The sequence below is a fragment of the Poromitra crassiceps genome (genome assembly GCF_964638095.1).
Source record: "Poromitra crassiceps genome assembly, chromosome: 11".
Taxonomy (NCBI): Eukaryota; Metazoa; Chordata; class Actinopteri; order Beryciformes; family Melamphaidae; genus Poromitra; species Poromitra crassiceps.
In genome coordinates, this window is record NC_139643.1 from 1,750,022 (window position 1) to 1,773,714 (window position 23,693).

At 42.4% G+C, this 23,693-nt stretch overlaps 1 protein-coding gene across 3 annotated transcripts in view; it reads right to left on the reverse strand.

Moving 5' to 3' along the window:
* mindy1 (MINDY lysine 48 deubiquitinase 1) overlaps window positions 1-15,692 on the reverse strand; it is a 60,816-nt gene extending 45,124 nt beyond the window's left edge. Inside the window, exons 1-5 of one of the 3 annotated variants that reach the window (XM_083645771.1) lie at window positions 15,475-15,692; window positions 11,709-11,982; window positions 10,969-11,081; window positions 9,398-9,470; window positions 5,599-5,715 (exon numbers count right to left, since the gene is read on the reverse strand). In XM_083645771.1, the coding sequence (XP_083501897.1) occupies window positions 5,599-5,715; window positions 9,398-9,470; window positions 10,969-11,081; window positions 11,709-11,952 (547 nt within the window). In that variant the 5' untranslated portion in view covers window positions 11,953-11,982; window positions 15,475-15,692. Of the gene's footprint in view, window positions 1-5,598; window positions 5,716-9,397; window positions 9,471-10,968; window positions 11,082-11,708; window positions 12,809-15,474 lie in introns of all 3 variants that reach the window. The other 2 variants (XM_083645772.1, XM_083645770.1) reach the window with 2 other exon arrangements.
* Window positions 15,693-23,693: the final 8,001 nt, after the last annotated feature.

A 23,693-nucleotide genomic window follows, 5' to 3' on the forward strand; every position in this document is an offset into this window, starting at 1 on the left:
CAGTTTATGATTTGGGTTTTTTGAAGTATTGTCCAAGTTGTTCCAGACTGTTAACCAGCAAATATCATTTGAACATCCAAGATCTCTATTCCAGACTTGATGGACTGCCAGAGGTTCACAGATGGAATTTAAGAGTAAATATAGCCTTGCTACCAAACCACTGGTTCGAGCTCCCACATTCATCAGAGATTGGAGTATATGGGTTGATAAAGCAACACCCCATGGGACTCCATAAGTCCGCATTGCTAGTCTAAGTCTAAGATACAGAAAAAAAGAGTTTCTAGAGATATTATACCCGGAACACAAATCATCAAATGATCTCATTCCTCTATCGTCCCAAATATCTGACAAAGTAACAACACCTTTTGTAGACCATTGTGAAGACTGAAAGGGGGCGCCTCCTGTAGTAAGGTTAAAGTTATTAAATATGGGGCTATGAGTGTGCCATTTTAAAGCAGTATGAGTATACTTTTCCACTAACCGCCATGTTGACAGTAAGAATGACATAATTGGACCAAGCTGACGTTTAACCAGTCTAGTAGGCAAAGATGAATAAACAAGGTCCTGTAACCGATGGGGGCAGGCTAGATTCTCTTCTATTGGTCTCCATGAGACCTGCGCATTAGGATCCAGCCATGTTGACACAGGACGGAGCACATATGACCAAAAATATAATTTGAAATTTGGGACAGCCAAACCGCCATCATCCTTCTTCCTCTGCAATATGGACAGCTTAATGCGTGGTCGTTTACCAGCCCATATAAAATTTGAAACTAATTTGTTTAATTTATCCCAATAACCATTTGGGGGAGGGAGGGGTAACATATTAGAAAAAAAATTAACTCTGGGGAGAACATCCATTTTGATTATGGAGACTCGAGCTGACAAAGAGTTAGGTAATTTTGTCCATCTATTCAAATCTTCCTCTATTCGACTAAAAATATTTTGGAAGTTTTTCATAGAGATAGATTGTAAATTGGAATGGATATCAATGCCTAGGTATTTAAAAGATTTAACTACTGGAATATGAGAAGGGAGTGTAGACGGGTCTAAAGATGGATTAAGAGGCATTAACTGGGATTTGGTCCAATTAATCTTGTATCCAGAGAGAGCGCTAAATTGAGCAAAGACATTCAAAATATGAGGAATTGAGGAGGAGTCATCGACATACAATAGTATGTCATCTGCAAATAAGGACAAAGAGTGGTGTGTATTACAAAAAGTGATGGGCTTAATAAGGGGATGTTGTCTTATACGTTGGGCTAAGGGTTCTAAGGCTAAAGAAAATAAAAGAGGGGAGAGAGGACATCCCTGACGGGCCCCTCTAGAGATGGAAAGGGGAGAAGATAAGATGTTATTTGCTGTCACCAAGGCTGAAGGATTAGCATAAAGCACCTTAAGCAACTCAATGAAACCGTGGCCAAAACCCATCTTCTCAAGAACCTCCCATAGGTATTGCCACTCGAGCCGATCAAAAGCTTTTTCAGCATCGAGTGACAATACTGCACAGGGGGTTTTAATATCTCTTGAGAAGTGTACTACATGTAGTAGTCTACGAATGTTGTCTCCCGCCAAACGGGACTTTATAAAACCAGTTTGGTCATGATGAACAAGTTTGGTCATATGTGTTCCAATCCTAGTGGCCAAAACTTTGGCAAACGCCTTTACTTCTGCACATAAGATACTCAAAGGCCTGTAACTGCTACATGAAGTGGGATCCTTATTAGGCTTAGGCAGGACAACAAGTAAAGCCATGTTCACATCACCAAGAAAAGAACCATTTTCAATTGCAGCTAGAATCATATCCAGCATATGTTGTCCAAGTTCATCCCAAAAGGTTAAGTAAAACTCGGGGGGAATACCATCCCACCCCGGGGATTTCCCTCTTTTCATACTAAAGATGGCGTCTTTGAGTTCACTTAATGTAATAGGGGCCCCCAAACGGTCTGCATCTTCCTGAGCTAAAGAGGGGAGATTTAGCCCATCCATAAATGTCTTATTCTTTTCAATGTCCAAATTTATTTCTGAAGAATAGAGGTCAGAGTAAAAATTTCTAAATTCTGTATTAATTTCCTTAGGATCTGTTAATAAACCGCTTGCAGAACTAATCGATGTGATATTTGAAAACTTTTCATTTTGTCTTAACCTCAAAGCAAGTAAATGGCTAGGCCTTGGACCGTTGAAATAGTAATTCCTCCTAGTCCTTAGTATTAAGAATTCAGCTCTCTGTCTCAGCAAAGAGTTCAACTCACAGCGTATTGCATCAATGGTTACTTTTACATTATCAGAAAAAGAGACCTGTTGTTTATGCTCTAATTCAGTCAATTTAGCCTCCAGTTCATTTATTTTACCTAACCTGTTTTTACTCTGATGAGATGAGAAAGATATTGCAGTATTTCGTATACAGCCCTTCAGGGCCCCCCAAAACATACAAGGGTCATCAACAGAACCCATGTTTATAGAGACAAATTCACATAGTTCTTTCTTTAAAAATTCACAAAATTTACCATTGCTCAGCAGTGACGTGTTAAAACGCCACCGATTCGCTTTTTTAGGTGTATCTCTGAGGGTAATTTTGGACAACACAATACTGTGGTCAGAGAGAGGAGTGGGTAATATTACTGCACTGTGAATTTCGGATATCAATGAGGCAGAAGCAAATATATAATCAATGCGTGAGTAAGTCCTATGCCTATGTGAATAGAAACTGTATTGAGTTACTGAAGGGTTAATAACACGAAATGTATCCATAAGGCTGAAGTCTGTGATAAGTTTATTCAAAGTGGTTGAAGAAGGACTCTGAGAGAGCTGACTCAGATAGCTTGAACGATCAAGAATGGGGTTAACAGAAATGAAATTCTATTCTTGATGTAGAATTGTTTTCCAGTATGAGGATGTGAAAAAGTGTCTCCTTTGATCATTGCGTTACATTGGGCACAGTTTAAACATGGAAAATTACCTGCTGGGAGGTTACAATTAGAAAGAAAATGCTGTGGAGGAACATAACAATCAGCTCTGACCAAAGTATCTCTCAAGTTTTTGGCACGTTTATGTGCAAAGATTGGTGGGGCTTGGAAAGAATGAGCTATAAGGGGATCGCTGGATAAGATATGCAAGTGTTTCAAGACTACTTGCTTAATGTCAAATGTTAAAGGAGAGAAGGTTGTAGCCAGAACTGTTTTGGGGTCCCTTTTAGGGGGAGGCTTAAGAGTCAACAGGCTATTCCTTTCAACCTTTTTAACTTTATTTAAACAGGTCTCAACCACAAAATCATTATAGCCTCTTTTTTTTAAGCGTTCACACGTTTCTGAGGCTTGCTCTTTAAAAGCCATATCTGAACTGCAGATTTGTTTAGCTCTCAGTAGTTGGCTATATGGGAGACCCTTCTTTAGACTTGGAGGATGGTAGCTGCTATAATGTAAAAGAGTGTTCCTGTCAGTCGGTTTTCTATAAACTCTGGTGTTAAGGTGGTCTGTTTTTTCCACTAAGACATCTAGAAAAGAGACAGAATCATTGCTATGCTCCAATGTGAATCTGATAGTTGGCATGCATGAGTTCAGGTATGTATTGAAGGCTTGCAAAGAAGACACACTGCCTGAGAATACACAAAAAATATCATCAATGTAACGAAACCAGCATTTTGGAAGAGAGGAATAAGGATTGTTATGATAAACAAAGTCCTCCTCAAATTTTCCCATGAATAGATTGGCATAATTAGGGGAACAGGAACTGCCCATGCTCACTCCTTGGCACTGCAAGTAAAATGAGTCTTCAAATTTGAAGTAATTCTTACGAAGGACAAGTTGAGTCAATTCTACACGGAACCCAGTAGGGGGTGTTTGCTAAATTTTCTTGACTGTAAAAAATAGGTAAGTGCTACTAGGCCTTCAGCATGGGGGACACATATCGACAACAACAAACAGCAGCGGGAGATAAAGCGGGAGGTGTTATCTGTGATGGACACTCGGACAGCATGTCGGCAGTCGGGAGCACAAGAGGTTAGTTAGATCGCTAATTCATGTTCTCATAATTATATAACAGTTCTAGACAGGGGCGGACTGGGATCATAATTCAGGCCGGGCATTAGATACCAAGCAGGCCAGGCCGATATGGGCCGACGCGCGTGCCGGCGTCCGAAGGGCGCCGGCGAAAAATTTGGGGCATTTGAAGCTCAATTTGGGCCGTTTGAAGCCCAATTTGGGCCGTTTGAAGCCAGATTTGGGTCGTTTAAAGCCAGATTTGGGCTGTTTGAAGCCCGATTTGGGCCGTTTGAAGCCCAATTTGAGCTGTTTGAAGCCCAATTTGGGCCAAGTCCAATTTTACAATGAGATGCACCCACTTTAAACCTGAATAAAGTAATAAAACCACTAGTAAACCAGTAGGCGGCGCCTGGCCTGCTGTTCAGTGAGTGGCCTGGCCTGGCCTGCAAAAAAAAAAAAAAAAAAAAAAAAAAAAAAAAAAAAAAAAATTTGCCAGGCCAGGCCAGGCCAGGCCACCGGGCATTTGCCCGACGTGCCCGATTATGCAGTCCGCCACTGGTTCTAGAATACACCTCTTGGTGCTACTTGGACACATCATCAGTGATGGACCCGGGGTCATAGGGTGTTTCGGGTCTTTGATCATCAGACACCCTCGCCCGGGCGACCCTAGTCAGGGGTGATCAGCCCCAGACTTGTGTCCAAGTGGCCCACTACTCCACGGATCCCCCCTTCGGATCCACAGCCATCTTGAAGCTTTTTCCGCAGCCTCTGAGATGTTTTTGATGGCTCTTTTGCACAGCTGACCTTTTACTCCAAGGAGTTTGAGGGTTCGGTATAATGACTGGCCAGCGAAACCCCGGCACCCTACTTCGACTGGTTCGCCGCGGGCTTTCCAGCCTTTGTTCCTGCACTCCGTCACAAGCTCAGCGTATTTGGCCCTCTTACGCTCATTGGCCTCATCGATCCGGTCTTCCCAAGGGACAGTAAGCTCCACTAGGACCACTTGCTTCGTTGACTCTGATGTTAACACCATGTCTGGGCGGAGTGAAGTGGCAAAGATGTGTTCCGGGAACTTAAGCTGCCTTCCCAGGTCGACTTGGAGCTTCCAGTCCCGTGCCGTGGTGAGAAGCCCTCCGGAGGAACTTGGCTGCTGTTGTGCCTTCTCCCCAGCTCTGACGAAGGCGATGGATTGCTTGGGGGTGCGCTGGTACTTGCTGTTGTTGATGGCTGTGCTGACTGTGTCTGCCAGAGCCCTGAGGACCTGGTCATGACGCCAGCGGTACCGCCCATCCCCCAATGCCCTCGAACAGCAACTGAGGATGTGTTCCATGGTGCCTCTCTTCTGGCACAAACAACCACAATGAACCGCGATGTGACAGAAAATGTGTTATTTACTGAGCACCTTGCCCCGTTTGCGCCTGTTTGAGGATGCTACTCCGAGCTCAAAATCTTCTGTGCACATCCGAATGAAACCAAACTAATTTGGGTGAGTAAAACATCATATTTTAAACTGGAAATAAGGACCGTGGTGTAAAAAAACGAAATTCTCCTTTAATACCTTTCCAGATGTGTGTGGGAACCCTGTATGTATCTGTATCTGTACAAAAGAAGAGCTCACCTGTGGGGGGGTGGGTGGCTCCCAGTGCCTCCTCGGCTCCCAGGCTGGGGACTTCAGTGGAGGAGGTGTGGCCCTCGGCTCGAAGGGCCTCATCCACCTCCAAGAGGTTCCCCGTGTCTAGCGGTGGGACAATAAAACATATTATCATCTCCCTATTGCCATGCAGCGAGCCCTGGCCTTCACAACCTTATTGGCCAGACGCTTGATTCTGTTTAAATGGAAGCACACTTCTCCCCCTACTCACAATCAATAGAGCAAGGAAGTTCTATAATATTAAACTAGAGAAACTTAGATTTTCTCTCAGAGGCTCGATAGAGACATTCAAGAAGACTTGGAACCCATATGGTACATATTGATCTACTCAACATCTCTCCAGACATGGAAGAGGAATGAAACCCCCCCAACCTCACTTCTCTATTTTTCTGACCCCCTTTATTTTCATTTATTTATTATTATTATTATTATTATTATTATTATTATTATTATTATTATTATTATTATTATTATTATTATTTTGTTTGTTTGTTTGTTGGGCCTGAGTTCAATGAGGGTGGGTGGGGTGGGTTTATGCAGGATTTGTAAAGTTCTGTAAAGCTCTGTTTATTTCATTTTGTATTGTTGCTTGAAATACTTTACTCTAAAGCATGGCTGACCAATGTGGGGCCCGTGGGCCAGGCTCAGGTTGTTTTGGCCCTCCATGGTTTTGAAAGGAAAAAAATCTAGGCCAATATTACTGTGTTTCAGAGGCTGTGGCGGGCTCATTTTTAAAGCTAGCTTGATGATACTTTTACCATATGAAACTCAAAGACCGATTTTAGATTTAGAATGTAAATTGTCTATAAAATATAATTGAATGGAATTTCATGTAACATCAACATTTATTTTTGGCCCACGGCCATCCATCCAGATTAATTTTGGCCCTTCATAGGTAAGAATTTGGGCACCTCTGCTCTAAAGTCTACAAGTCTTGAAGAGGAAAAAAGAAAATACCGGCACACAATGTTATATATCGGCAGTGCTGTATTGTATCATATATTTTTGTACCAATAAAAACAGTTGTAAAAAAGATATTATCATCTATCACCATAATAAACACTCAAGATAATTCTAGGGTGGTGAATTTCCATTAAACGTATAATTGTGAATATCGTCATATGAGAATGAATAGAGAGGCAAAGTGAATGTCACTTCCTGCTTTTGTCCCTGTACCAGCGCTGAAAAAATATGAATGGCGGTGGACGGAGAATAACGTTACTTTTTTGATCCCGTTTGAATTGTGCCACGGGGTGCCAACGTTCATTTTGTCAATTTAAAACATAACTTTGCATGTCAGAAAAGTCGCAGTTTGTCGCCAAACTGTTGCACTATAAGTTAGAAATCAGAAAGACTACCTACATACACTGTCGCCTAAGTGACGTCACTTTCTCTACCAGCAAAGCTGAAGACTGGCGACATGCCACAAGCTATGTAGTTTTTATACGAAACTAACCCCTACGTTTCAGTTTGACGACAAACTGCGACTTTCTTTATATGCAAAGTTATGTTTTAACACATTGACTGCCAGCCGTTTTTTTCTTGCTGTAGGTAGCTTCTGCCAAGCCGTTTTTTGAGGATTGTGGCTCATTTTACAAGAGCCGAGGATTATTTTCTGCTTGGAGTTTGTGAACATACAATATCTCAAAAGTACTAATAGAATGTGTACTTTCTCTGTCTAAAAGAGTTAGTTTGTAGAGTTAGTAGTTATGTAAGCATTAGCAGTTGAATACAGCATGGTTTTAGCGTCAGAAAAAATATTCAGAGATAAACGGCTTTTTGTGAAATTCGATAGAAATGTCACTTTAACCATTCATTTTTGGCTCTCTCTCTCTCTCTCTCTCCCTCTCTCGCTCTCTCTCTCTCTCTCTCTCTCTCTCCCTTCCTCTCGCTCTCCCTCCCTCTCTCTCTCTCTCTCTCTCTCTCTCCCTCTCTCTCTCTCTCCCTCCCTCTCGGGAGGGAGACGCATTAGGTTTAATCCTAGTGAGAGGGGGAGAGGGAGAGAGAGAGAGAGAGAGAGAGAGAGAGGGAGGGAGGGAGAGAGAGAGAGCGAGAGAGAGAGAGAGAGAGAGAGGGAGAGAGCGAGAGGGAGAGTTGCTTCAACTCCTCCCTCCGTGGGCGTTCTTCTTGGCTGCAGCGGCCGTCACAGTCTCAGTGCTTTTGCTGCTGTCCTGTGCCTGTCTGCACGGCCGCTGTTTGAGGAAGTCGGCATGGACTCGCTCGCTTCTTGGAGTTTTGGTTGAGAGAAGCTTTTGCGATTCTGGTCATATTTATGCTGCGTGTTTCAAAGTGTGTTCCACCTGTAATGTATTATGTAAATTTGCAATCCCGCATCGCCAGCAATCAGCGCGAAAACGAGAGCGTTTTCCCCCATCCATTTTCATGAGAATGGCTGGCGTGAGAATGGCGTGACAAGTTAAAAAAATGCTTGCCTTCCTCTAGCCAGGAGAGCACTGTTGCCACTTAGTGGGTCGGTGGAATGGGTTGTAAACGTTTGGTGGCTCCAATAATTATATAAGAGATGTAAAAGGGTTAGATGCACATCCCACGGTCAAAAAAAAAAAAATCCTTTTTTTGACGAGTCAAGTCGTCGCTGGCAGTGAACAGCTGGATTGTGTTTGACGACTACACTCGTCGTTGGCAGTTAAGGTGTTAAATTGACAAAATTAACGTTGGCACCCTGTGGGATAAAAAAAACTTTATTCTCCGTTCACTGCCATTCATATTTTTTTCAGCGCTGGTACAGGGAGAATGCAGGAAGTGACGTTTCACTTTGGCTCTCTATATCAGAGGTTCTCAAATGTTTTTCAGCCAAGGACCCCTTACAAGATAGAAAATATACCGGGGACCCCCTCATTCTGATTTGTGATTGTGGGCTAAGCTTAATTGTTTCCACGGTAACGTGCTTGACTTTTAATTTGATAGGTTTGTGATTAAAATGTACGGTAATCCATGAACGATTTTAGATTTAAAGCATAAACTATTTTCGTTGAACTCTGAAGATTTTGCACAATTTTTTTATTTTTATTTTTTTATTACACTACATTTACATTACATCATTTAGCAGACGCTTTTGTTTTGTCCAAAGCGACTTACAATATCACAATTTGTCAACAGTACAGAAAACCACTATGCAACACAATCAATGACAGCCAAGATATTTTGATAGACTAGCACCATGTAGGAAGTAGTTTGAGAAGGAATAAGTAACATGTAGCTTTTATTTTATTTTTATTTTTTTATTATTATTTTTTTTTTTAACCTGAAAACTTTTCGCGGACCCCCTGGCAAAGTGCCACGGACCCCTGGGGTCCGTGGCCCCATTTGAGAACCCCATTTGAGAACCACTGCTCTATATCATCCCAAGTCACGGGTGACTTGAAAAAGCTGTCTAACTTAGCTCACTAACAAGTCACAGTCCGATTGATTTTCTGTTTTATTTAGAATTTTCCAGTTAATCGTCGTCAACATGGCTGAAGCCAGTTCGGCCTCCAGCTAAAAAAGTTAAATCAGTTGTGGGGAAATATTACGGGCTCAAAAATAAGGAACAACAGAAAGACGAGGTTCTCACCTGCAGAACCTGCTGGAGGAAGGTGTCTGCCCTGGGGGCCAACACCTCCAATATTGGTTCCTTAACTAAATGTAAGGTAAAGTGATTCAAGTATGGTTGGTGCCATATTAAGAGTTTTAAGCATATTTTGATGATTATCAATCACGATTATTTTGTGTAGGATAATCGTGACATGACATTTTTATATCGTCCCACCTCTACCTGTGACCACATTCCCATCCAGAAGGTTCCCCGTGACCGCGTTCCCATCCAGGAGGTTCCACGTGACCTAGGAATGCAAATTTGAATCAATTTCCGTAACTTATTAATTGGTCATGTTAACACATTCAGTGCCAAGGACGTCTGTGCACGTCCTAAAAAAAAGTAACGTTCAGTGCCAAGGACGTCTGTGGACGTCCTAAAATCATAATTCATATTATTCCATAATTCTGCTGTTTAAGGTCGTACCCAGCCAGTGAGCATGAATCCCTTCAAGGGATCACACGGCGCCACCTTAAACATCGTCACAGGAGCTGCTCCACCCACCTCAGATCCTTTACTTTGTACAGGAGACAGCGGAGAAAGCCGTGGAAACCGATGCATGCTTTCTGCCAGAGCCTATATATTGCTCCGTCTACAGCGAGAGTGGGCTCGGCTGCATCCGCGCTCACAACTGAGCTCTTATGCTTCTATCTATCTCCACACGATTTCCTAGAAAGGCAGCATCCGAAGCCGAACGGGCCAAGCCTTTTCGTTCAGTCGCGTTTGCCAGCGCGCATCATTTCCTTGATGCCCATCAAGGAAATTATGCGCGCAGCAAAGCTGGGATCTGTCCGGGGCAAAAACGAGTCGAGAAAGCAAACTCTGTGCGTGTGGGAGGAGCCCGCAGCTCAGAGGTGGAGAGGGGGGGGGGGGGGGGGGGGGGGAGAGGGGTGTGTGACACACACAGGCTGCACAGAAACCACACCACACGCCACCACATCAGAAAACACCAGCCAGAGTCAGTGAATGTGAGAGTGCAAAAGGTATTCATAAAAGGGGCTATATCTTGGAAAGAAAAAAAAAACGACAGAAAACCCATGAAAGTGCACTTTTTTGAGAGGCTGTAATTTCATAATGGAACTGTCTAGAAACAAAATTTCTTCTTTGGAAGAAGCAGGAGTGTTCAATCTTTCATTAAAGTCCAGCCCCGTTAATATAGCCATAATAGAAAAAATTCTATAGCTGTTTTCAACTGAATGGAAGTGAATCTGGCACAGGCTCCAGACAATTTTACTGAAGCGCTGTGGCACTGAATGTGTTAATGATAAATTAATCAATTAATCATTACAAAAAAAACAGCTTTTGACATACAAAATAGAGAATACAAAATGCATACAAATGCATCAACCAATCAAACTTCATGGTGTACTAGATTAGACGTGCTGAATTTAACTTTTTCACAGCATACAGTACAGTCCAGCCAACCACAGTACAGTATGGGAAAGGAACCATTCTTAAAGGTGAATTACCGTATATCTAAATACATGTTGCATGGTGTTTTATTTATTTTTATTTAACCTTTATTTAACCAGTTAAAAATCCCGTTGAGGCCGAAGCCTCTTTTACAAGGGAGAACTGGCCAAGAAGGCGGAGAAGTTACACGTCAGAAGTACATGAATGCATGTAAAAAAACAGAACAGTACAGAATCAACTTATTTCACTTTTTAACAGATTATTAACCAGTGTTAAGGGTGTCAGTTAATCGAAAGAAAAATTTACCGAAAATCCACATGCCTAGTCCCTACCGTGAGCGGCGTCCCATCCGACAGCTCCAGGCTGGGGATGGAGAGAGAGGCTGATTCGCTGGAGCTGCCCGCCGTGGCATCAGACGAACTCTCCTCCGGGTCCACATCCACACCTGGAGTGGAGGCAGAAATTGGGGGTGGGCCATATCGTAACATTGTCGATATGTTACAATTCATATTCATATCGTCAAAAATGTGTATGGTGATATGGCAATATTCCAACATGTTGATGTGTGTACTTCACACCGCGTAATGGTGTGACGTACACACAGCAACAACAAGCATGACTGGAAGAGGCTCCACAGGGGGGAGTTAATTCCAAAAAGGGGAGTGGCTTCAGTAGTGAGGAAGTTTGGTTACAAAAGCAGGGAGTTCCCCAACTTCTGAGTAGCTAGCCAGATAGGAAAAGTAGTCAGACAGGGGTTTCACTTCGTTTCGAACTCAAGCTCTCACTCTAGTGCCATCTTCGCTGCGCACGCAGCCACTGGAAGAATATTATTTTTGCTCCAAAAATGATCTTTATATAAAACCAAACCACCCACCAACAGGTGGCGTGGTACTCCTGGGACTGAGGCGGCCACCCACATTCCTCTCCCTGTGACTAAGTCACGTCCGCCCAGACCGCAGGAGGCCACTCCTTCGTTCTTCCAGCCCGCTGAGGACATATTATTCAAAGCTCCGTGTGCTAACTTAACGTTTGCGCTCTTTAGCCGAGCTAATTCCGTCCCATCTCGACTCACCTCCTTCCGCGGCTCCGAGCAGAGCAGACAGAGACTCTTCTTCTTCTGTGGTGGCCGTCAGCGCTGCCTTCTCAGATGACAGGGACGTGGTCTCAGACGAAAGAGGCGTGGTCTCTGCGGTCACGACCTCCAACGTGTGGCCCTGTCCCTCTGTTGCCACGGTTACAGGGGGGTGCACGGCCAGGTCTTTGGAGATGTTTTCTTCCAGGGGAGACAGATCTCCTCCCAGCCTGGACTCAGCCATGGCTCAACAATCAATTCTGTCCACTTAGAGCTTCAATCAATGTGTGGGAATGACAAAACACTACACAGATCAGACTACACTGTGTCGTAAGCAGAGCCCGATATACTCAATATATATACTCAAATAAAACAAATATACAAAACAAATCTAACAAACTTCCTCATTAAACTTTTATATTCGTTTACAAAAACAAGTCATCTGGATCCAGGCCACGTTCTCAAAATTTGACAAAATGACCCAAAGCGAAAAGTTGTTTCAGAAGAAAAAAAAACAAAAAAAAAAAACAAGTTATCCTCTGAAGCTAAAGGAGGAGAGGAGTGCTGGCATCCCTGAGTGACAGCTCCTCCCCTTCCTAAACAAGCCGTGGCCTCAACATGGCCGCCTCGGACTGTTCAACCACTAACCTATCAGCTGTCTCCCTCTAATGGAGGTTTGGGGCTTTCAGATAACAAACGCTACGATCTCTCTGACATTGCACATAAACTGTAGAAAACCCTAAAAGTTACTTCCCTATACAACAAGGAAAATATATATTGGAGACACAACGTTGTTCCCAGCTCCAAGTGTACACATTTCAGCTCCAAGTTTACAGATCTCTGAGCTTCCTAGTCGGGTGTGTTTTGGTGAATCCAGGCCTATTCAGCGCAGGCTGTGCTGTCTCGGCTGATGGCAGGGAGCCGTGCGGCCGTGGAGAGAGAGAGACACACACGTTTGTTTGAGGGGTGAAGCAGCGTGACAAGAATCTCCCCCAAGCCCGGCACTGTCCGTCAAGTCAGCTGAGCCTGTCTGTCTGTCTGTCTGACTGCCTCTCTCTGTCCAAGCTTCGTCTGAAAAGTCAATACACTTTACATCAGACCTGGGCGGAGACAAACAAGGAAGAAGCAATTACCAAAGATTGTTCTTTCAGGGGAGACAAGGAAATTACCATCACAACATGTAACAACACAGAGGAAAGCTACTGTTATAAGAACAACACAAAGGAAAGCTGTTATAAAAACAACACAGAGGAAAGCTACTGTTATAAAAACAACACAGAGGAAAGCTACAGTTGTAAAAACAACACAGAGGAAAGCTACAGTTGTAAAAACAACACAGAGGAAAGCTGTTATAAAAACAACACAGAGGAAAGCTACTGTTATAAAAACAACACAGAGGAAAGCTACTGTTATAAAAAACAACACAGAGGAAAGCTACAGTTGTAAAAACAACACAGAGGAAAGCTACAGTTGTAAAAACAACACAGAGGAAAGCTACAGCTATAAAAACAACACAGAGGAAAGCTACTGTTATAAAAACAACACAGAGGAAAGCTACAGCTATAAAAACAACACAGAGGAAAGCTACTGTTATAAAAACAACACAGAGGAAAGCTACAGTTGTAAAAACAACACAGAGGAAAGCTACAGTTGTAAAAACAACACAGAGGAAAGCTACAGTTATAAAAACAACACAGAGGAAAGCTACAGTTGTAAAAACAACACAGAGGAAAGCTACAGTTATAAACAACACAGAGGAAAGCTACTGTTATAAAAACAACACAGAGGAAAGCTACAGTTATAAAAACAACACAGAGGAAAGCCACTGCTATAAAAACAACACAGAGGAAAGCTACAGCTATAAAAACAACACAGAGGAAAGCTACAGCTATAAAAACAACACAGAGGAAAGCTACAGCTATAAAAACAACACAGAGGAAAGCTACTGTTATAAAAACAACACAGAGGAAAGCTACAGTTGTAAAAACAACACAGAGGAAAGCTACAGTTGTAAAAACAACACAGAGGAAAGATACAGTTGTAAAAACAACACAGAGGAAAGCTACAGTTGTAAAAACAACACAGAGGAAAGCTACAGTTATAAAAACAACACAGAGGAAAGCTACAGTTATAAAAACAACACAGAGGAAAGCTACAGTTATAAAAACAACACAGAGGAAAGCTACAGTTGTAAAAACAACACAGAGGAAAGCTACAGTTATAAACAACAGAGGAAAGCTACTGTTATAAAAACAACACAGAGGAAAGCTACAGCTATAAAAACAACACAGAGGAAAGCTACAGTTATAAAAACAACACAGAGGAAAGCTACAGTTGTAAAAACAACACAGAGGAAAGCTACAGTTATAAACAACACAGAGGAAAGCTACTGTTATAAAAACAACACAGAGGAAAGCTACAGTTATAAAAACAACACAGAGGAAAGCTACAGTTATAAAAACAACACAGAGGAAAGCTACTGCTATAAAAACAACACAGAGGAAAGCTACAGTTATAAAAACAACACAGAGGAAAGCTACAGTTATAAAAACAACACAGAGGAAAGCTACAGTTATAAAAACAACACAGAGGAAAGCTGTTATAAAAACAACACAGAGGAAAGCTACAGTTATAAAAACAACACAGAGGAAAGCTGTTATAAAAACAACACAGAGGAAAGCTACAGTTATAAAAACAACACAGAGGAAAGCTACAGTTATAAAAACAACACAGAGGAAAGCTACAGTTATAAAAACAACACAGAGGAAAGCTGTTATAAAAACAACAGAGGAAAGCTGTTATAAAAACAACAGAGGAAAGCTACAGTTGTAAAAACAACACAGAGGAAAGCTACAGTTATAAAAACAACACAGAGGAAAGCTACAGTTGTAAAAACAACACAGAGGAAAGCTACAGTTGTAAAAACAACACAGAGGAAAGCTGTTATAAAAACAACACAGAGGAAAGCTACAGTTATAAAAACAACACAGAGGAAAGCTACAGTTATAAAAACAACACAGAGGAAAGCTACAGTTATAAAAACAACACAGAGGAAAGCTACAGTTATAAAAACAACACAGAGGAAAGCTGTTATAAAAACAACAGAGGAAAGCTGTTATAAAAACAACAGAGGAAAGCTCATGTTAGAGAAACAACAGTGAAAGACGGGTTGGTTGATCTTGCTCTGTTGTTTTTCCTATTTAGTTCAAGTTCATTTTCCACACATCTCTCTCTCTCTCTCTCTCTCTCTCTGTTGTATGTTGCTAGGGAACAGTTTGGACTCAAGTTTATTTCCTGTCAGTTATTCTATTAGCACTGCAAAGGCTAGGTCCAATTTAGAATGTTTATGTTGTCAAGTTGAAGTCTATATAAAAAGACAGTAGCCAAGCCAAAAACGGCTTTTATAAGGATACCCACCACTATATGAATATCAGGTCAATCCTACATAAAGGGGAGGAGGGGTTCATTTAAAGATTCAGTTTCAAACTAAATGAACTAGCGTTAATACATTTGATTAACACAATTTGAATTTACATACAAGTTTGTTGAGGCATTAAAATTAAATCCATGAAATGACATGCATCTGCTAATTAGCTTTGTCTGTTGTTTTAGCTTGAGTAGCCTAATATTTTTTGCTAAACTGTCAGATAACAAAAGCGAGGAAGCTAGCGTCACAGCTAATATAATAACTCCCTGTCATTCTCGCCTGGTTAAAGATGCATCGCAGCCCAAAGGTTCTATTGAAAACAGTCAGAAGTTAGCTTACCAACAAGTCCTCCGACCAACACAACAGTCCTGCGCGTGTTGACTCAGCTTATCTACACTGACAGCAGCGCTGCTGATCCAGCCTCCTCCTGAGCTAACACCTAGCCTAAGCTGTCAGAGAAACTGTTGGCCAAGTTAGCTGACCAAGCCTTCAGTTAGCAACTGCCTGTTCCACAAGGAAACAACTCTGGTCACGTGTTCGTTCAGACAGAGACCGATGGCTTCACGGCTGTGTGAGCGCTGAGCCCAGCAGGGAGCTCCTCCTAGCCAACCTAGTCTGGGCACCCTTTGGCCATGGAAACCAAGGAAACAGGAAACAATACCGGAAATAAGTGCGCAAAAAACGTCTTTGTTGCCGTTAGCTTGACGCGGCGAGGTTACGTTAGCTAGAGCCTGATAAAAAGAACAACACCACAAGTAGCGTTAGCACATATCTCCATTAGTCACTGCCGAGGAAGGTTTCTGGAGAGCCAAAGACAATTGAGTACTCGCCATGTGAAATCTTATGATCAATGTCCATGACCATGTCTTTCCCAGCACAGGTAGCAGAGATGCTTGAGGCTAGTTGGTTGCGTTTTATTTTCTTATTCGTTGTAGCTGATTCTGATTCTCAAGTGAACGAGCTATTTCCGCTGCTTGTTTCCTGTCTAGGGCGGGCTCTAGGCCGGAAACAGGCCGAGTGACAAAATCCCTAACGGACACGGGTTGGCTTAACCTCGCGTCACCAGGCTCTTCTCGGCGAGAATCGTCACCATCGCATAATACCCAGAGTGCCTTGCTGCAACGAAGAGAGCCGAGCGCGTGGTTATTGCGTAACCTGTGCCCGCCTACGCAGCAGTCAAGCGCCGGGATTGGCCAGGAGCAAGTCTTTTGTCTTCTTTTGACAGCTGGAATAGACCCTTCTCACGGGGGCCATTTTGTGTCGAGAAGCCAGGGTCAACACAGGTGCAAGCAAAACACTAATGAGGGTTTCCAACTTCCATGATTGGGATTTGGAAACCCTCATTAGTGTTTTGCTTGCACCTGTGTTTACCCTGGCTTCTCGACACAAAATGGCCCCCGTGAGAAGGGTCTATCCCCCACACCACAACCACTGCAGGCACGCAGCCCAGCGATTTTATTAACCAAATTGCTCTTGATTGATGAAATTACTGTAATAACGCAAATGAAAACACAAGCTTTTAACACACAATCGATTTTTAAACATTTATTTCAAAACATCATTGAGAAGCCCCCATGAAAAACATAGGCCTACAGAAGATCATTCGCTGACCAGTGACGACTGAGATGAAGTTGGCCCCCGTGCGCTGTGAGGAAAAAAGCTCCCCACCACTCATTCACTAAATTAATTGTGTGTGTGTGTGTGTGTGTGTGTGTGTGTGTGTGTGTGTGTGTGTGTGTGTGTGTGTGTGTGTGTGTGTGTGTGTGTGTGTGTGTGAAAGACATGCAAAAGGAGGCATAACACTGATTATCAGTTGCATGTATGGACAAATCAGCTTGGATGGTCCATTTTGCAGAGGAGAATTACCTACTTCCTAGAGCCCATCACCACAAGCCCCACCCATCTGCAGAAATACCTACTTTTCACAAGACCAAAACCTTCCACTTTGCATAATGTGTATCACCTGTACTTGATATTCTGTTGATGTCTTCCAAGAGGCCATAATCAAGGCTGGAAACAAAAGGGATATGAGAGGAGGCATAACACTGATTATTGATTAGCATTTGCATGTATGGACAAATCAGCTTTTGCATACTGGGAATTACCTACTTCCTAGAGCCCATCATCATTCACATTTCACAAGCCCCATATCTGCAGAAATACATACTTTTCACAAGACCTAAACTTGCCATTTTGCATAATGTGTATCACCTACACTCCTACAGTATTGTGTTGATATCTTCCAATGCTAGTGTAGGGGTCAAATGTTTTCTGCACACATCCTACAGGTACATTGCTTGTCTTATGCCATAAAACAACAGTTTCCACTTGAGGAAATAAGGTTTCCCATTAAATAAAGAAGTATCCTATGAATCTACCATTTAAGCCATTCACCTTTCTTATTTTTTACACTTGCCCAAATTTAGCTTATTTGTTGAAAGCATTTGAAGAAATAACACGTCTCCTTTCTTCTGCTGGTCGTTTTCATTTAAACATATAGGTTCCTCTTAGTGTCCTTATGTTAATTATGCTGGGTCTCATATTTAGATTACTACTTTCATCTTTATTGTAAAAAACAAACTTTATCCTGCGTTTATTTTGAAGGCAAAATGACTCAACCGGAAGTGAAAATGTAAAAAAAAACTGAGGTCACTCTGACTGAGTGTCCGAGGCGGACAGATCGAAGCCCTTCTCTGCAGTGAGTTATATGGGAGCTGGTGGGACAAGCTTGGGGGCTGACCTCCCCAATGTGGCGGCCACACGTATAGTCACGAATAGAATGAGGCATCTATGTAGCCTATATGATTTTACCACTCAAATAATTTAAATATTTCATTGTCCAAATTGGTGTATTATCTAGGTCAGTGGTTCCCAACCATTTTTGTGTTAAAAAACTCTCGTAACGGACAAGCCCGTCTTTTATTGTCACACGAACACCACAATACATGCATGCGGCCACAACACACTCATGCTGACGGTGGCCGGTGAAAAGTGTCCTCTGCATTTAATCCATCCAGGCATGTCCGATAGTACCCCCTCACTCATGTGTGTCCATAATTCTCCTAAAGTTGTTATATTCAACTTATATTAAACTTTTAGTAGGCCTCTCGAACACATCTCATTAAATGAAAATAATTTGAATGACTCCTCTTTAATACAATTTTGACAGTTTTCAATTGGGAAAAAGTCGCTAGTTTTGATCATTTTGGAAATACATTGTAATCCCAATCTTTCCAAGTACCCCTAGGGGTACACATACCCCTGGATGAATCACTGATCAAGGTAACAATGGTGGCAGTAGAGAGCACCTACACTACAGGTACTTAGTGGGACAGGGGCGTGGGGCGGGTATGTAGCCAGGAAGGGCATATGGTTTTTTACCTAGCAAGAGAGAGACTGTTTGTATGTTTGCTTTTGAACATTTGGAAATAAATCATTTTCACTTCATATTCAATACCCTGGACTGGACATTGGAATCATTTTTCTTGCTTGAGTTATTACTTACTGTTTTGACTGGCTCATCAGTGGGTTTTCTAACTTTATTGGACAAAGGGACAAATAGCCACTACAGAATCAATTTATACCAACCATGTCATGCTAGTTTGTTAGGAAGGTAGGCTAGCTAAATAACACTCCAAACTAAGTTAGGCAAAATTTTGGCGAGGGGGGGAAATACATTTTCAAAGGGGTCCTCTTTTTCACAGCCTTATGTTGGCAGGTGTGTCCGTGTCCTTGTGTGTCTGTTTTGAACAAGCTAGTAGCCTTATATTGTCATTTAGCCTGTCTGCTGTGGTCCCTGGGAAATTTGGTTTGGTAGCCTACATAGTGGTACTTGCACAGAAAAGTTTGGGAACCCCTGGTTTAAAGCATGCTTTCTTTGGTGTGTTTTATTTTAAGATGGAAATAAATCCTTTCTTTTTACCCCTGTTGACTTTATTGTGTGTGTGTTTCTGTCTTTATTTAACCAGGTTTGTCCCATTGAGATCAAAAATCTTTTTACAAGGGAGACCAGTAGGGTCTATCACAAAGCAAGATTAGTGGCTTAGCAAGGTAACTTCAGGTTTAACCCTAGGTTTGCCATACCACGACGCTAGTTAACTTCTTACCAAGATAGATCACCATAGCAACTTATGCTCTACGGCTAACCTGCTCTGTAGCAGGTTAAGTTCAGAGGATAAGATCAAAACCCATGAAAGACCCACCTGCTTACCAATCAGCTCTCTGGAAACAGCGAGTCACCATTCATATGGTCCCCATATGAAAAATACATTGCATTCAAATGAAAAAAAAAAAAAAAGGCTCCTGTTGAATTAATCAAGGACTGAAGCCTTGCACTTGTTGCAGGCTACATTTAAATTAAGCCCTACTTACCACTTTGGAATATGTTTTTATATACCGGGATTCATTTTTGTGCTCTCAAGTAGCCTAGATACGTTGTTTGACCCCGCCGATCGATTGCAGCTGAATGGTGAGTGGAGAAATATCACTAAACCGGCATAAAAAGGTTACATAAACGTCTCCAAAGCGCACGGTGCCGTGTGCGCAACGGAGCTGAGGCTGACGTTGGGTTGGAAATGGTCATACATGCTAGAATAGCCTACTACATCTAAGCAATTTAATATGGGATCGCCTGCACACAGATTATTCAGATCTAGGCTACTCCTGCATTTTGCAGCTGCAACTGTGTTGCTTTTGACCTGTATGATGTGATTGAACTTCATATTTCCAGCATAGTCATTGTATGAAATATGGAGATATGCGACTCTGCTGCCAATAGCCTATATATGTGACCACAAAATAGGCTATTTTTTATAAATTAAATCTATGCCCGCACGTACTGTGTCGATTCAGTTCAGCAGCCTTTTTTAATTTTATTATCATAATTTTTTTATTGATAGCCTATAGGAATTATTCAATCAGTGCGCCTAAACACATCATGAGATCATTATTATTCATTGAGCCTAAATGGTCTATACATACGGATTTTGGATTTAGATAGATTACACATTGCTTCCACTGGCAAAAAAGACATGCCGGTTTTATTGAGTTTATTGAGAGGGTGAATTGAGCTGCTGTAGGATACGTGGAGGCAGAAACCGCTCTTCAAAGAAATGACTGAGACAGTCATTCGGGAACAGACTAATAATATCCAATGCAGATTTTGATTCTGACATACAGTAGTAAAGCTTCACGATTTGCGCTTTGAAAGAATGAGGAAATAGGCGGAAATAGGTGTGTCTGGCGCTGTAAAAGCTAAGGCTCTGAGCTGGAGCAGTCCATATTGCATTGTGATTGGCTAGTTAAAACCATGCCTCTTTTGCGGGCACGAGCTCCTGTGCACGGGCATTTTCATGTGCACGCGCTCTCAACTTGATTAGAAAAACCTGACAAACACAAAGTTTCAACATAAAACCCATACCGTAAATTTGAATAACATTAAAAACATCAGAAAAAACATTTGCATACATTTGCCTGTTTCCAAAATATTTCACCATAGCTTTAAAACCGTTGAGGGTTACTAAGCTATGACGTTTAAGAACAGACTGTAGAATGTTCCATGCAGCAGGTGCAGAAAAGCTATATAAGGGATCAGCCGAGCAGCATTTTGGTAAACAAACTGCATCACTGGGTGGCAACGGCAATGGAACCCTATGGAGCGTGAGCGTCTGACTCTAGCCAGGTGACCCTGTTTACATTTTAAAAACTGTGACAGTTCACACAACTTTAACATGACATGCATATAGGCTACACATCAAACTCTTGAGCTAGCCACTTTTGCTCTCACTCAGAATGTCAAAATATAAGCGATGTGATGTAGGGCCTATAGTTTTTGAGATATTAATGTTTGTTTGGAACGACTCATTAGTTAACTGCTGCGGGGTTCCGCATTTCTGGGTGGCTGTGAAAAGTGAACGTCACTTCCTGCTTTTGTCCCTGTACCAGCACTGGAAAAAATATGAATGGCGGTGAAATTGATCCCGTTTGAATTGTGCCACGGGGTGCCAAAGTTAATTTGGTCAATTTAAGACATAACTTTGCAGGTCAAGAAAGTCGCAGTTTGTCGCCAAAGTTATAAATCAGAAAGACTAAATACACTGTTGCCTAAGTGTCGTCACTTTAATTTGACAATTTACATTGGCACCCCGTGGCACAATTCAAACGGGATAAAAAAAAAGTACCGTTATTCTCCGTTCACTGCCATTCATATTTTTTCCAGCACGTAGTCCACAGGGAGAAAGCAGTTAGTGACGTTTCACTTTGGCTCTCTATAGCCTAAGCTTTCTTCCCTAGTTCAGTTCGGACTTTGGGAACAGAAAATTGCAGTGTCCTGAGAACGGAGATTGTAATTCCCACATTTCAAGCTTAAAAGAGACGACTAAGTAGGAACGTTGCCAAGAATGGCTTTGTAAATTAAAACATACCAATGACTGAGGCAGTCCAGTTCACTTTTGAGTAATACACATTGGTGAATGGTGAGTAAGAGATCCACAGTTTGTAATGTCTCAGAGCCACGTGATGCGTGGAGCATGTGGAGACACTGAGCAGAGGTATTCATACAACACATCACCATAGTCAATAACAGTTAGAAAGGTAGACTCAAAAAGTTTCCGCTTCACACAAAATGAAAATCAAGACTTGTTTCAAAGTAAAATCATAATAAAAGTTTTAGCTTCTTTGAAACATTGAATATGCATGTTAAAAGACAAGTGGTCATCAATTAAAAACCCAAGGTATTTAAAGGTTGAGTTGGTATCTACTTTTAAATACCTTGGGTTTTTAATTGATGACCACTTGTCTTTAGGTAGGCTTTAAGTAGGCTACACATCCACCTTTAGGGCGATAATTCCACTTGTTTGAATACAGGGGTGTGGGGATCACTGCACAAATCCTATTGCTGGGTACAAGTTGGGTGGCATTCGTAATGAAAATGTAATTGTGCTTGCGGTCCTCGCAACGCCCCTACCCATGCAGCCCCAATCGGCAATGTGTAGCTAGGACGTCTCTAGGCGTTTGCAAGGGTGTAGTAACTGGTTGCTAGGGTGTTTCCAGCTGGTCGCTATGGCATTTGCAGATGTTAGGGTGGACTAAGTCATATGGGCGGGGTCAAGGAATCCAGGGGCGAAATAATTTTGATTGTGGACGCTACCTACAGTTCAAAAGTTATGGACCAAAACAAAGAGGGCTGTTATAGCACCACCATCAGGTCAATAGGTGGAATTTCTTAGATCACAGCAAGGAGTAAACGTGGGTCGAGCCAAGGGAAGCATGGAAAAAAGCATTTTGATTGTAGAAGCTACGGTTCCAAAGTTATGGACCAAAACGTAAAGAGGGCAGTTATAGCGCCACCGTCAGGTCAATGTAATTTTTTAGGGCAGGGTAGAAGTGTCTATGAACCTATGGACCAAATTTGGGAACAGTCCTCTTATGGTTTCTGAGCTACAGGTACATAAAGTTGCTATAGCGCCCCCTATAGGTGAGATTACAAAAAAAAACGGCTCAGAGTACATAGCCTCTACCAAGTTTGGTTAGGATCGGACGATGCGTTCCGGAGTTATGGTGATTTTTGTGAAATAGGCCACACCCACAGAACTTTGGAAGTCGATTATATCGCAACGGTGTGGTCTTTCAAAAAACTGCAAAATCACTTTTGTGCAGGACAGTCCACAGTGCTTTGGTTTGGTGAAGATTGGACAAAATTTGAAGGAGGAATCTCTAGTCAGACAGAAATGGGTGTGGCATATATCAGTAGATGTGGAAGGACCCAAGGAATCCAGGGAAATAAGAATGTTGATTGTGGACCCTACGGTTCAAAAGTTATGGACCAAAGCGTAAAGAGGGCTGTTATAGCGCACCATCAGGTCAATTGATATAATTCTTTCGTGGATAGTAAAAGGCCCATCTGTGAACCTCCCTACCAAGTTTGGTCGCTCTGGGTCATATGATTGGTTTCTGAGATACAGCTAATTTAATGCAAGATTTTTCGAACCCCCATTCAAGTGAATGGGGAAAAAAACAAGCTTAATCGCGAATAGCGCCCAGACCACTTAGCAAAATCATAGCAACCCTGTCATCAATGAGCCGCACGTTTTGAGGTCTGGCATGTCTCTATGTGGTGTGAAAGATGTGGCAGTTATTACGTCCCGAAGAAGATCCCGCACGGCACACTGCTCTTGCTCAGCATCACTTTTTTATTGAACAGACATAACGTTTCGGTCCACTGGACCTTTGTCAAGTGGACATGTGCGCAGTGCTGCCCACTCCGAGCCGCACATCTCCAGGGAAAGGGGAAACGAGGAAAACACACTCGACTTCGGGGAAAGAGTTCTCTTTGACCGGTGCCTGCCTGGCTGTAAAGAGAGGCGTTCGGGGTGCAGCGGAGTCGCCTCTGCGGTAGTTTGTTGTAAGGGTGCCTGCCCACTGCAAGCAATAAATTCACATGGACTCGCCTTCGGGGCGTCAGGACCTGGCGTCAGGACATCTCCTTACGCCAGGTATCCCAGCATGCTTTGCAAGGTGGTGAGCGACAGACGCCAGCGAGGGAAGGAGGGGCCATTTCG